Source organism: Orycteropus afer, unplaced genomic scaffold (assembly GCF_000298275.1).
Source record: "Orycteropus afer afer isolate SDZICR_OR568_19922 unplaced genomic scaffold, OryAfe1.0 scaffold00597, whole genome shotgun sequence".
Lineage (NCBI taxonomy): Eukaryota > Metazoa > Chordata > Mammalia > Tubulidentata > Orycteropodidae > Orycteropus > Orycteropus afer.
Genome location: NW_006922184.1, coordinates 736,512 through 750,986, shown reverse-complemented (window position 1 = coordinate 750,986; position 14,475 = coordinate 736,512). Strand labels below are relative to the sequence as shown.

General features: G+C 44.1%; 1 protein-coding gene across 1 annotated transcript in view; it reads right to left on the bottom strand.

The window, feature by feature from the left end:
- AFF2 (AF4/FMR2 family member 2) overlaps nt 1-13,796 on the bottom strand; it is a 431,977-nt gene extending 418,181 nt beyond the window's left edge. Inside the window, 1 exon segment of the mRNA XM_042783029.1 lies at nt 12,996-13,796. Within this exon segment, the coding sequence (XP_042638963.1) occupies nt 12,996-13,796 (801 nt within the window).
- Nucleotides 13,797-14,475: the final 679 nt, after the last annotated feature.

Here is a 14,475-nt window from a genome sequence, read left to right as displayed (position 1 = left end):
AGAAGTCGAAGCTGCACTGAGGGAAGTGGCGAAAAACAAAGCTCCAGGAACTGACAGGATACCTATTGAGATGTCTCAATAAATGGGTGCTGCACTGGAGGCACTCACTCAGTTATGCCAAGGGATTTGGAAGACAATTACCTGGCCAACTGACTGGAAGAGATCCATATTTATGCACATTCCAAAGGAAGGTGATCCCACAAAATGTGATCATTATTGAACAATATCATTAAAATCACATGCAAGTAAAATCTTACTGAAGGTAATTCAAAAATGGTTATAGCAGTATATTGACAGAGAACTTCCAGAAATGCAAGCTAGATTCAGAAGAGGACATGGAACAGGGGATATAATTGCTGATGTCAGATGGATCTTGGCTGAAAGCAAAGCATATCAGAAATATGTTTACTTGTGTTTTATTGACTATTCAAAGGCATTCAATTGTGTGGATAATAACAAATTACAGATAACATTGAGAAGAATGGGAATTCCAGAACTCTTAATTGTGCTCATGAGGAACTTTGTAGATTAGGAGGCTGTTGTTCAAACGGAACAAGGGGACACTGCATGGTTTATAATCAGGAAGGGAGTACATCAGGGTTGTACCCTTTCACCATACTTATTCAATCTGTATGCTGGGCAAATAATCCGAGAAGCTGGACTATATGAAGAAGAACATGGCATCAGAATTGGAGGAAGAATCATTAACAACCTGCATTATGCAGACAACACAACTTTGCTCACTGAAAGTAAGGATGACTTGAAACACTTCCTGATGAAGATTGAAGACTACAGTGTGCAGTATGGATTACACCTCAATATAAAGAAAACAAAAATCCTCACAACAGAACCAATAAGCAGCATCATGATAAATGGAGAAAAGAGTGCAGTTATCAAACACTTCACATTACTTGGTTCTACAATCAACACCAACGGAAGCAGCAGTCAAGATATCAGACTTTGTATAGCATTGTGCAAATCTGCTTCAAGGGACCTCTTTCAAGTGCTGAAGAGCAAAGATGTTTCCTTGAAGACTAAGGTTAAGGTGTGCTCGACACAAGCCATGGCATTTTCAGTCACCTCATATGCATGCGAGAGCTGGACAATGAATACAGAAGACCGAAGAAGAGTCAACGCCTTTGGGTTGTGGTGCTGGCAAAGAATTCTGAAAGTACCATGGACTGCTAAAAAAAACTAACGGATCTTTCCTGGAAGAAGTGCAGCTGGACCGCTCCTGGGAAGTGAGAATGGCCATCTCATGTACTTTGGTCATGTTGTAAGAAGGGACCATTCCCTGAAGAAGGCTATCGCTTGGCAAAGTGGAGGGATAATGACAAAGGGGAAGACCCTCAATGAGATGGACTGACACGGTGGCTGCAATGATGGGCTCAGGTCTAGCAAAGATCATGGGGCTGGCACAGGAACGGGCAGTGTTTTGTTCTGCTGTACATGAGGTCGCTATGAGTCAGAGATGGCTTGACATCACCTAACAACAACAACAAGATGCAACCTCTTTTTGGCCATCAACTCATGCATTTTGCTTCCTTAGAGCCTTAGTTCAACTTCACCTCCCCTTTAAAGTCTTAACTATATAGATCCTCTCCTGTCACTCCTTCATATTAAGTATTAAGTCACCTCAGAACTTAAAGTGTTGCCCTGGAAACTGGGCAAAACTTCATGAAGCACCAAGAAAGCCATCAAGCACATCACCTGATGGCTTTCTTGGTGCTTCACGAAGCACATGCCCGTCTGGCCCACTTGTGTATGCACACATATGCACAAACGCCTCTACACATCAGGTAGGAAGATCCTGTAGGGGCTGCCACACACTGTCATCCCTCTCACCTTATTTAACTCAAGTCTCAGGCTAAGCCAGAGGTCTTGTTATTCTTAGAATCTGAGGTATTCCTACCTCGCTGTTCTCAAATCCAGTAGATACATTAGTTCTCTTGGATCTATAAGGGATTTCAGTATCCAAATCAGATTTGGCTTTGTCTTTCTTCTCCCTACAGTAAAATGATAGGTTGGCTTCATTTTAGGAGTTCTCTCTAAGATCACCTCCTTGCATGTTGTCATTCTGAGCCCAAGCCTGGGCATTACGCAATGGTTTCTTGCCCTCCACTCCAATTCTAAGAAAGCAGAAGGCAAAATGACCTTCACTCCATGGGTCGCTTAGGAAAAAGACATCCCTGCCTGGAGGGTGAGATTTGTTAGGGTGTTGAAGAGCATGTCCAGCCCCGAGGACAAAGGATTCACATCCACCTGGTCTGTAGGCCTGCAGAGCCTCTACGCCGCTGCCAAGCTCACCTGTGCCACAGACACCCCTCTCTACTGGAATTCTGCTCTCCACAGGCTGCGAGACTGACCTGCCACTGCTCTCTATTCAAGGCCGTCTTGTTTATTGCTGTCTGAAGTTTCGTCTACATCTAGCCCGAGGCTCAGAAAACCAGATTTTGTCCGCCAAATCCCACCCGCTGCCTGATTTTGTACAGCTTGCATGCTAAGAACGGTTTTAACATTTCAAAATCATTGGAAGAAATCAAAAGAAGAAGAGTATTTCATGACACATGAAAATACGTGAAATTCAAGGTTCAGCATTCAAAAATAAAATTTTATTCGCACCTCTAGGTGCGGACTCTCAGCCCAATAGTTAACAAGGTGCACACGCAGACCACTCAACCCAGGATGATGCACCCACATACTCTGCGGTAATACATCCCTTAGAGCAATAGACCATGGGCCACCAGAGGACCAACATTCAAACTGAGGAAATGCAGGACAAACAGGGGTGCATAAATATGAGGGGCACAGGGGGAGGGTTGCAGGGTAGGGAGGGGAGGAGACTGGCTTAGGGTTGCACATGGCGAATGGGGAATGAAAGTAAATGTACGCATGACGTTGAATGTAAAAGAAGCTCTTAATAATAATAATAAATAAACAAACAAAAGTAATCTGGAGATGAAATAAATAAATAAACTCAAGTTTTCTTGCCAAGCGGCCACACCCATTCATTGACAAATTGTCTATGGATGCTTCTACACGGTAAAGGCGGAGTTGAGTGCTTGCCACGGAGACCGTATGGCCTACAAGATGAACATATTGGCTTCACAGAAAGCGCTCGCTCACCCCTGCTCTAGTCCAGAATCAAGTCAAGTGCACTGACAAGTCCCTTTTCTCTATTATTTAAATGGAAAGAGCCTTTATACATATTGTGCTGAAAGATTTTTAAAACTCACTTTTGCACAATTATATTTAGATAGTTTCTCCACAGTAATTATCTTGGGCACAGGCAGACTAAAGCTGAAGAGTTTAAAGAGATTTGGGCTCAGAACCATTGCTGACTAAACCTGACGTTACTTGGGAAATGGGGAAGCCTGCCTCCCCGCAAAGGCACTGGCTCGGGCTTGCCCAATGGGATGCTGCCTGGCCCCGCTCCACGCTCAGTCTGGGAAGTATGAAGAATGATCACTCATTGAAAAGTGTCCCCCAACCCTGCCCCCCAGATTCATGTCCTCCGGGGACCTGAGATCATGACCGTACTTGGAAATAAGGTTTTTGCAGATGTAATAAGAGTTAAAACAAGGCCGTACGGAATTAGAGTAGATTCTAAGCACAGCGACTAGAGTGCTTATGGAAAGGCCATGTGACGACACAGAGACACACAGGGAAGACAGCCTGGTGAAGACAGAGGGAGAAACGAGCGATGCAGCTGCAAGCCAAGGAATGCCAGGGAATGCCGGGAGCTCCCAGAAGCTGGGAGAGAGGCATGGAAAGACTCTTCCCTGCAGCCTCCGAGGGCCTGGGCCCGGTGACACCTTGATCTCATCTCCTGGCCTCCAGAACTGTAAGAGAATTAATGTCTGTTGTTTCAAGACACCCAGTCTGTGGTCCTCTGTTAGGGCACACCTAAGACACGAATACTGCCCCCTTCTCCAGAGTCCTGTAAACTTTTCAAAAACCTTTGATGGCAATTTCGTTCATTCATTCTCACTGCGACTCTGAGAATCCCTGCATCATCTCCACTTTTGCTGCTAGCCTCCTCCTTGCTGACTGTTCCTGCTATTTGATGGCCCTTAACGATTTGTTGAATGAATCTGGTTTTTTGGGGGGTTCAAAGTCTCGCGAGAAGTTGTGCTCTTCCTAGAGCAATTATTTTCACGCACCCTTTGTACTGAGCTCTTTAATTCACCTCTTTAATTCCCTTGAGAGTGCCAGTGTTTTGGCTGCAGAAATCCAGATTCTAGCGGTGTCGTCTGAGCACTTTGCTAGACTCATCCGACCAGATAGACAAAACCACAGAGACTTGATGAACCTTCAAGAAAAGGTCCTCTAACAAGTTATGTCATATGTTACTCATTTAGGAATATTGCAAAAACACGACTTCTCACCATATTTGTAAATGAAAAACACATGACTGTAACCTGGAAGACCACAAGGAAAATTGTGCTTTTGGTCTGCTTGGCCCCAGACTTTTGAAATATGAACCCAGCAAGGGAATTTCAACTTAAGCTGGATTCAGCTCATTATTCTCCTGTCCCTTATGTGCCAGGAGAGAAGTGACTTAGAATATTAACCCATGCATACACAGTAGCACACCGTGTACCAGGGGTCCTCATGGAAAGCACTTTGCGGACCTGGGTTCCAGTCCTGGCACAGCCACTTACCGGCAGTGGGACTTTAGGAAAGTGAACCCTAGCCTCTGTGAGACAAAGTTTCTGCATCTGTAAAAAGGAAATAATGAAAACCCCAGACCACATTAGGACAAGAATAAGATATTGTGTGTGAAAGCATAAAAGTGTCAGGGCTTTATTATGATCACCTGTATTTTAAACTCTCTCTGGTAATCACATTTTTAAAAGAGAGTCAATTAAAGATTGTTTGCTTTCACATAAATCTAAAAAATAAATAATAATAATAAAAAACACTAAGCAGACTTACAACACCCCGAAGCCCTTTTGCATTCACTTTTTGGGTTGAATCAATACGGTTACTGGCCTATCAATTGTTCTTAGTCTTTAATGCATAATGAGAGCAGTCTTATTTATTGGTTTATTTATTTATTTATGACTGGCTCTGAAAGCACTAAGCTAATCGATCCATGTAGTGATAACAGGATGATTTGGAACACCCATAATCTAAGCTTATCCCTTGACTGCATACTGAATCTGTCAAAATATTTTCAAAAGTAATGTGAAAATACAAGTTCACCATCCTTCACTGTTTTAGTGGGTAGTGACAAAAGGATTAGGAAGGTATTTCCGGAATCCACAGCTTGGTGCTTTCTGATGAAATGCAGCATATAACTGTTGCATTTTGGCGGGGGAAAGAAAACAAAAAAACCCTAAGTTTAAATATAATAATACCCCAGGATGAATTGGTATTCAACCTCTAAACCAAAAACCAAACCCAACCCACTGCCGTCATGTCAATTGTAACTCACAGCGCTCCAGAGGACAGACTAGAACTGCCCCAGAGGGATTCCAAGGCTGTCAATCTTTATGGAAGCACACTGTCTCATCTTTCTCCCTGGGAGCAGCTAGTGGGTTTGAACCACTGACCTTCTGGTTAGCAGCTGAATGCTTTAACCACTGTACCACCAGAGTTCCTTTCAGACTCTAAGGAAGATCCTATTCAGGTTTCTACATATTTACCTAGTCTTGAAAATTCCCAGACTGTTCTGAAGGATGGTATTGAGAAGTGTGTAGGCAGGGCTTGGATCCTTCCAGGATGTTCTAAAGCAGATATCCTTGTAGGGGTATGGGTCTGTGAGGTACTGACTGAAGTAACTTTACAGACAGGGTGGGTTTAGGTTTAACCACACTCAGACATTTAGACCTGGAAGAAACCTCACCCATGAGCTAGTCTAATTTCCTTAGAGAAGCTCTGGTGGTGCCATGGTTAAGGCATTGAGCTGCTTACCAAAAGGTCAGCAGTTTGAACCCACCAGCTGCTCCATGGGAAAAAAAAAAAAGAGGCAGTCTGCTTCCGTAAATATTCACAGCCTTGTCTACCCTCTGGGGGTCACTATGAGCTGGAACCGACTTGCTGGCAGGGGGGAGTCTCCTCGGGTGAGAAGAAGCCGACCATGACCACTTGCCGTTGAGTTGACTGTGACTCCTGGGTGCCCATGTGGGTCAGAACAGAACTGGCCTTCACAGGGTTTCCAAGCGTGTCTTCGGAGGGGCCTCTGGATGCACTGGAGCTGCTAGCCTTTGTGTTGGCAGCCGAGCACATGCCAGCACGCACCCATCTGGGAACTGGGGAAGCCTAGAGAGGTAAAACCCCTGCCCTAAGTTCCCCAAGTAAGTTCAGGCCAGAAGGAGAATCCACATCTTAGCACTTTGGGTCCAGACCATGCTTTGCAACATACAACATAGTCGCTCACATAAAGGTTTACTTTCAGGTGTATCGTGACCAATCACTAAAATTATGAATAAATAGTGATGCTTTAAATTATATTATTACTAATAATGATGATTTACATTTGCATGGTGTGGTGCCTAAGGCATCTGACTGGTAATCAGAAGGCTGGCGGTTCAAACCCACCAGCCACTCCTTGGACGGAAGGTTGGGCAATCTACTTCCGTAGTGATACCGCCTCAGGAACCCAAGGAGGGGTCACTATGAGTCAGATCCAACTCCACAGCAGTCGTTTTGTTGCATTTGGTGGCACAGTGCATAAGGCATTTGACTGCTAATCAGAAGGTTGGCAGTTCAAACCCATCAGCCTCTCTGCGGAAAGAAAATGGGGCAGTCTACTTGCGTAAAAATTTATAGCCTTGGAAACCCAACGAGGGTTGCTATGAGTCATAATTGACTTGATGGCAGTGTTTTGTTTTTTAAATGATAATTGAAGTTTCTGTTTTGTTTTTACAAAATAATGATAAATCAACATTTTTGCTTCTTTCCGACCAAATTAAAAAAAAAAAAAAAAGAGGAATTTGAGAACATAGAACTCCAAGACAGATGCATTAAAACAAGTGCTCTCGTACATTAAAAAATGGAATGTGGAAATTTCTGGCACTGTGTTTGGAGGCTGGCAGTTGGAATTGCTAGCATACAGCCTTAGAAAAGACAAGACAGAGAGAAAGAATAGAGCATTTGAAGAAATGAGAAAAAAATGAAACAAAACAAAGCAGGCATTTGCTCTCTTCTTTCACTAGCCCAAAGTTGAGATCTATACTCATGTTGGAGAGGGGAATGAAGGCCAGGGCCTCCGAGGGAAGGAGCGCGTGGCTTAGAATAACTGTTCTGCAGTGCCTTAGAAAGAGCCTTGGAGAAGCATGCTGAGGGAGAGATGACGTCTACTGGGCCAAGACATGAGATGCACTTTCTTTCAGGGACATAGTGAACAAACCCTGGAGCTCAGAAATGAATGCTTGAATCAGTGAGCGCAATCGGCTCGAGAGAGCTCCGGAGTCGCCAGAGGAGAGGTGACATTTCCAGTTCAGCAGCACACCCTGGCTGCTACATTCAAGACACTTGACAACCTGGCTCCCCACAAGCACTTGAGCCCCTTTTCATTTTGGTCCTACAAAGTCTCAGCTCCAGACAAACTGGCCTGTCCTCAGGATCTACCTTGTACTTCTTCACTTCACTTTCTTTGTACATGCCATCGTCTCCACTCCTCACCAACATGCACACACACTAACAGCCCTCCAGATCCCTCTCAACCTGTGGCAACCTACCCAGCCATCAAGTTCAAGCTCAAAACCTATACCTCAAGTTCTATCTCTGTGAAGCCTTCCTCAGTTTTCCCCAATGTGTCAACGTCAGGTAAATCCTCTCTACTATGGGGTAGAACCCCCTGCCTCCCCTCTCCTAGGACACTTGTTCGAACTATGGAACTATGGCAACCTTACTTCACCCCTCCCCTAGCATCTCCAGCATTACTACCACAAAGACGGCAAGACTCACTGTTCCCTTTATATTCAGATGTTCAGCTGGGACCACTTCATTTAGCTTAGGTTGAAACTGAAGTTAGGGGGAAGATGCAGAGGTATGGTATGGAAAATGAATGGAATGCCAATCAGACCAAGCAGCTTGAAAAGTAAGTCAAAAGGCAAACATATTAACACCAGGTGATGGACTGGCAGAGGTACAAAACTTTCTAGATCCTAGACATCTATGGAACCAATGCTACAGTTGAGAGCCTCTGTTGTGTGAGGAATCTCAGAGATTTCTCAGTTCATTCCTGTTGTTGTTGTTGTCATGTGCCAACAAGTCAGATCCGACTCATAGCGACCCTTCCTTGGGTTTATGAGGTGATATCACTACAGAAGTAGATTGCCCAACCTTCCTTCCGAGGAGTGGCTGGTGGGTTTGAACCACTAGCTTTCTGGGTAGCAGTCAAGTGCCTTAGGCGCTACGCTACCAGAGCTCCTTCAGTTCATTCCTGTTGTTGTTGTTGTTGTTGTTATGTGCCGTCGAGTCGGCCCCGACTCATAGCGACCCCTCCTTGGGTTTCCGAGGCAGTATCACTACGGAAGTAGGATTGCCCAACCTTCCTTCCGAGGAGTGGCTGGTGGGTTTGAACCGCCAGCCGTCTGGTTAGCAGGCAAGTGTCTTAGCCACTATGCTACCAGAGCTCCTCAGTTCATTCCTAGTGGTGTGGAAATTAGGCCACTGAGAGCCTGGGCTGAATCCTCTTTTATTTCCATAAGGATGGACCTAAAAAATGCATTAATCAACTACTCATACACATCAAGTGAAAAAAGCTTAGCGTGAGTTGCACACGGGAGCTGGGTGGCCCTCTGTTCTTGGAAGGAAGTGCTTGTATCATTCTGTGTAACTGCACAGGCCTATCCAGAACACAAATGATGCATTCCCAGCATTCTCTGCAGTTCTCGCACAAGGGACCCGCGCTTACTATCTACTTCATAATAAATAAAGCTAATTATACCCACAGTGTTCGCTGCGTAGGATATAAAACAAAACTGGCACAGTCACAAATGTGAGCAATAATTTTTGAGCTAGTTGATAAAGCTAGCCACTAAACCAAGCCCGAGCCAAATCTCATCATTCATGTGGGTTCCATTACACTTTTCCAGGAGCTTCTAGTTGCAAGTCAGTGGGAGCCTCTGATAGCCTTAGATGACAGTCAAGGGCAACATGTAAAGCAAATGGCTCTTTTATGGCAATGACACTCCAAACATTACTATTGTTCTTCTAAAAGCTTATTGACTTTAGATGGAGACACTTAATACATGCCATTGATTCTTTCATTTGCATAAGATTATTTACTTGCCAAACAATTCTAATAACAAATTGTGCCAAGATGCAAGGCTATCTACACCAGCAGATTTTTCTCCTAAGGTAAGAATACACACAAACATCTGTTTATCTTTATACATGTAATCATGTATAAAGCTACATTTATTAACCCATTCATTTCTGATTCCACTTGCTATAAGTAGGTCTTTTACTGTTTTCAAATGCAGTTTCCAGAAATTTCTTCCAAGCTCAACTATAACACATCAGTCCTTCCCGTTGTTGTTGAATGCTAATAAATTCTATACCATCAAGTTTTTAAGTAAACAAATTATTTGTTTAAGTAAAAAGCCTTGATTGAAAAGCTAGCCTCTTGGAATAAAGTTGGTTAGACTTACAGTGTCCTTATTACTGAAAAAGAAATGCTAAGATGCCAGGAAGTGCTTTAGGGATAAGAAGTAAAATTCATTGGCCACACATCCACGTGTACACAAATAAATAAATGTAGGTGCATGCACACACATATCACATTTCAATAATGGTTTGTGATAATTCAATTCACACATATAATCTTCTGTGCTTATTTGCATATGTTAGAAAGCTTTCTGTTTCCTGGTCATTTCTCTGTCACCCCGCGAGACGCATTTCACTAACACATGTCAGCCTCTGCCATTGGAGTCAGGCAAAGAGCTGAGAAAGCTCACAGACCTGCTATGATTGCTCTTAGGCTGAATCTTCTGGCTAATCACTCACCCTTCCACTCATGGAGGATGGCCACACTGGCTAGAGACTCGGAACCCAATGCCCGGAACTCCTGGTGTGGGAACTGGTGCTGACTTCTAACGTGGAGAGCTTGTGGAAAGTGCATCAAGATTTAATAAGGTGAATTATCAGACTTGCTCCAAGTTTTACCCACATAAACTCCATTAGGTTCTTATCTCCATCATGCTACATCCTGTCCATACTGACACCCGCATGCTCATTGACATGCTTCTAAGCTCTCTGTTGGGCTGTCGAACCTCTCTTTTGCTTTCCTTCTATTTTTGATTGCCACCCTACCCTTGAAGGCTGTATATGCATTTGACTTGACGACCGTAAGCTTCCCTCTACTCCTCTTTCAAATCCTCCCTTGAGACCTACATTTTAAGAGAAACACTTTCTCCACTGATTTCCTACCCTGATTATTACACCTGGCCCATTTTTCATTTTTCACACAAGGCTCCACCAATGTCTATTTGCACCGTCACCAAAGGCTGCACACACGCAAGCTGCTCCTTGGATAATCACTTCTGGAGTTGAGGACAGGTCGGGCCCTTTAAAAAATGCACCTCTCACTCCCATGCTAGAGCACCAAGTGAAAATATGAAGTCATTTCTGAATCTGGGTCAGGCATTTTGTGAATATACAAGAGAGAGGGTTACAATAGAGTGGACTTCGCTAGGGCTGTGATGAGGTATGGAAATGGGCTGGCAGATGCTTTTGTGGGGCAGGGCTGTCTGCAGAGCAGTCCTGAGAGGGAACGACAGTTGATCCCAGGGAAGGAGAAAAGACAAGAATGATACCCCAGGCTCCTATGACAAAGAACCCTCTGCTTTCATAGCAGCTCTCTTGTTTTTAAGTATTAACCCCCTGCCTTGAGTCATCCCATTGAGATGAGGATTGCTCGATGACTGTGCAGTGGTGGAGTAGAGTAATACACAGGCAGACAGAGTACAAGGAAAGAAAGAGAATCGAGGGTGGATTTTCTATCAATCCTTCACCATTGTTCATGTTATTTGATTAACACCATGGTTAGAAAATGTAGTCAAGTAACCATTTTTGCAAGTCATTCATTCAACAAACATTTATTGAGTATCTACTACGCGACAGGCGTTTGCTAGGCGCTTGGGATACAGAGAAGAATAAGGCATGGTCCTTGCCCTCAAGGAGCGCACAGTCTAGGGGAGAAGACAGACGTGTAAATGAATAACTACAATACAACAAAATAGGTGTCGGTCAAGGTGTATACAAAGCACTAGAGGAGCCTAGAGGCAGCAGTTGGTAATTAAGCCTGGTGGAATCAAGCAAGCTTTCACAGAGAAAGTGACAACTGAGCAGACTTGAAGGAGAAACAGGACTTCACCCAGAAGACAAGGGAGGGTAGGGAAAGACATTCGAGGCAAGGGCACAGCAGGCACAAAAGCAAGGAAGTATGACAAAGCATGGCATGACAGGGAACCACAGGAAGTTCCATGTGGCTGGGATTGAATTGGGGATTGAAGAAGTGGTGAAATATGAGGCCGGAAAGAGAGTGTGAAACCAGAGAGAAGAGCCTCATATGCTAGACTAAGACATTTGGACTTTTCCCTGGAAGCGATGAGAAGGCACTGAAGACTTAAAAGCAAGGAGTGACATGGTCAGGTCTGCCTGTTAACTCGGCCTGTATGGAGACAGTTTGGAAGAGAGGTGGGACGACAGAGAGGTAGACCAATGAAGAGGGGCTGCCAGAGCCATCCAGGCAAGAGAGGCTCCCGGGCGGTTCCAAGACAGTGAGGGTAGAGAAGTGACAGACTTGAGTGATACTTAGAAGGAAGTGTGACAAGACTTGATGAATAATGATACCAAAAAGCAAAATAGCCTCAGAAATGAAACAATATTAAAAACACGCATTCAGAAAATATAACCGGAAGCCCCAGTCTCCCCTTCCTTTGGGTTCCCATTGTCCTCTGAAACCACTGCATCTGCTGTGTGTGAACACAGGGAGAAGAGCCAGAGGGCACACACGGTCACACTTCTCTAATCCAGACACCTCTATCTTGGAATCTGCAACAATTCAGACACTTAGCGAGTGAGAATTTCAACCTACTTTCTTCCTCTGTGGTTTTCCAAGCCTTTAGTCAACCAGTAACAGGAATCCAATCTAAAGGCAGTGGCATCTTCAAATCAAGCACTTGAGGTGCAGTAGGCAGATGCTTACATGGTGGTATCTGAGGGCAGCCCCATATATGTTCCCCACCCAGAGACCACCAGGTCCAGAATCCCATCATTAGCAATCCATTCCTTTGGAAGAGGCTTTGGTCCCACCGGGCTTCTCTTTTACAAGGCAGTGATTCCTGAGATGGGTAGGACATCTGGTCATTCTAAACTCAGTGGGATTTTGGTTGATCCTAATGCTTTTTGCTTGGACAGAAGGGGTCAGAGTAGTATAAGAGGGCTATGTAGGAACCTGTGGAAGAAGGTGATGCAGAAGGGAAGAGCAAGGAATACAGAAGACAACATAAGATCTTGCCAAGGGATAGCCCTGCAAGTACTCAAGAAACTAAGATTCTTAAAGAATGCCTTCCACTTCTGTTTCCAGCAAATCACACTTGTATGTTCTTGAACTTTAAGGAACTTTTGTGTGTTGTAAGCTTATGATGTGCCATTGGCTAAGGAGGGCCTGTGATGACTCAGTCTATTCACACACCTCCTACTACTTAACACAAAATAGAATCGAAAATGGCATTAGTTTGCACATAATACTACTACGAATGCATTTTCAGACACTATTTTACAACCCCAACTTTTCATTCACTCAGGCTGACCTTGTCTTTGGTCCTTCTGCATTATTGTGATTTAACTATATTTGCTGAGTGTTAATCAGTCATGTCACAGTGATAGAGAATCGAGAATCAGACCCTGACCTTGAAGAGTCTCATGTACAGCTCAATAAGTCAAATAAGCTGCTTGGGAATACTTGATCAGGGAGGTTAGAGCAGTGAGTTAAAAAAAAAATGAAGCAAAACAAAACTTTAAAATTTACTTACTTCATTTGTTTGAAGAATCGTGAACTTTGGCAGTTTAGTCTTTGTACTGGTTGCGCTGGACTTTCCATCCAAGAGTGATCCAAACGACAGATTTCCAAAGCTGTTCTCGAATTCGATCGAAGGCTTTAATATTGGCGAGATGTCCGGGGCCTGGTCCTGGCCATCCATGGGTCTTACGTATGCAGTTGGCTTCTGCTGTCCCATGCTTGGTTTGCAGTAAAGCCCTGGTGGGAAGCTTTGAACAGAAAGGCCACTGCTGGGAGCTAATAAAGAGGAGGCAACTAGGGGAGACCCAGGTGCTTGCACTGTAAATTCAGACTCTCCTGGTGAGTTGGATTGAAAGATTTCTTTGAAAGTCTCCTCTCCATTGGATTGGGGGTTGCTGTCTTCCTTTGCAGTTGGGTTTGGCTCTTCAGCTGCTCCAGTCAGGGGCTGTTCGGCTGGGTACACAAAGAAGTCTTCCAGTCGGGCTTGAGGCTGGTCTTGTGCTGACGCTGGCATCTTGCTTGGCTGACCAGTGGCCTGGCTTCCTGGTACAGTGCCGGGGTTAGGGCTATCTCGTGGCCAGTCGGGCTTAGATTTTCTGTTGCTGTGTATTAGGGTTGAATTCAGTATCACAACAGAAGGTGGCGGCATTGGTGCTGAGGGGTGGGTATGATCCTGGTGAGGTGGGATCATTCGGTTTTTTTGCTCTGGGAAAAAGCTGGGTTCGTTTTTGTTGATGGGAGTCTGGGGCACGGAATTCTTTGGGATTCCCACTAGCTGGTTCTGATTAGAATGGTTAGTTAGCAAATCCTTCATTTCATCATAGTTCCCCAGCGTGTTCTGGACTCGGTTGGCAAGTGCGTCACCTTTGTTTGTCTAAAATAACAAAAAGATGGGGGTGGGAGGAGAGACAATGAATAGGTTTGTGTTTCCTAATGTTAATGTTTCAAACAGATGCCCTAAGTAGACTAGCATATAGCGTTCTTTAAAATTGTCATGAGGTCATATAATGTTATACGACGTGCTCTGTGAGGAAAAAATACCAAAAACGCTATTGAAAAGAGCCTCTTTAGCATGAGCTGGTGTGATCCACGTTTGTATACTCCCTGGCCTGTCCTTAAACATGCTCAATGGGAGAAAGTTCAAATTATGCTGCTTATGGATTTTATTAGTGAAATAACTTATCTGACATCAGACGAGCTGAATTGTCACATTTCACACCGGGATTAATAACGGTGGCTGACTGATCTTGGGAATAATAACGGAATGTTCAACTTAAGTATGTTCTTGACGCATCAGCCCTTGGAACTACATTACACCACGCAAAAGCTTAGCTCACTGAATACGAAACGTCAGTTCTTTCATGGCTACATTAAGTTTAGAAAAGGTATAGACTTAAACAACACCTAATTGAGCTCATTTATGCCTAAAGCTGATCTACGTAATTCCTTTCAATCAAAGAACTGTCTAAATCCCTGCTGTCTGCCTACATATT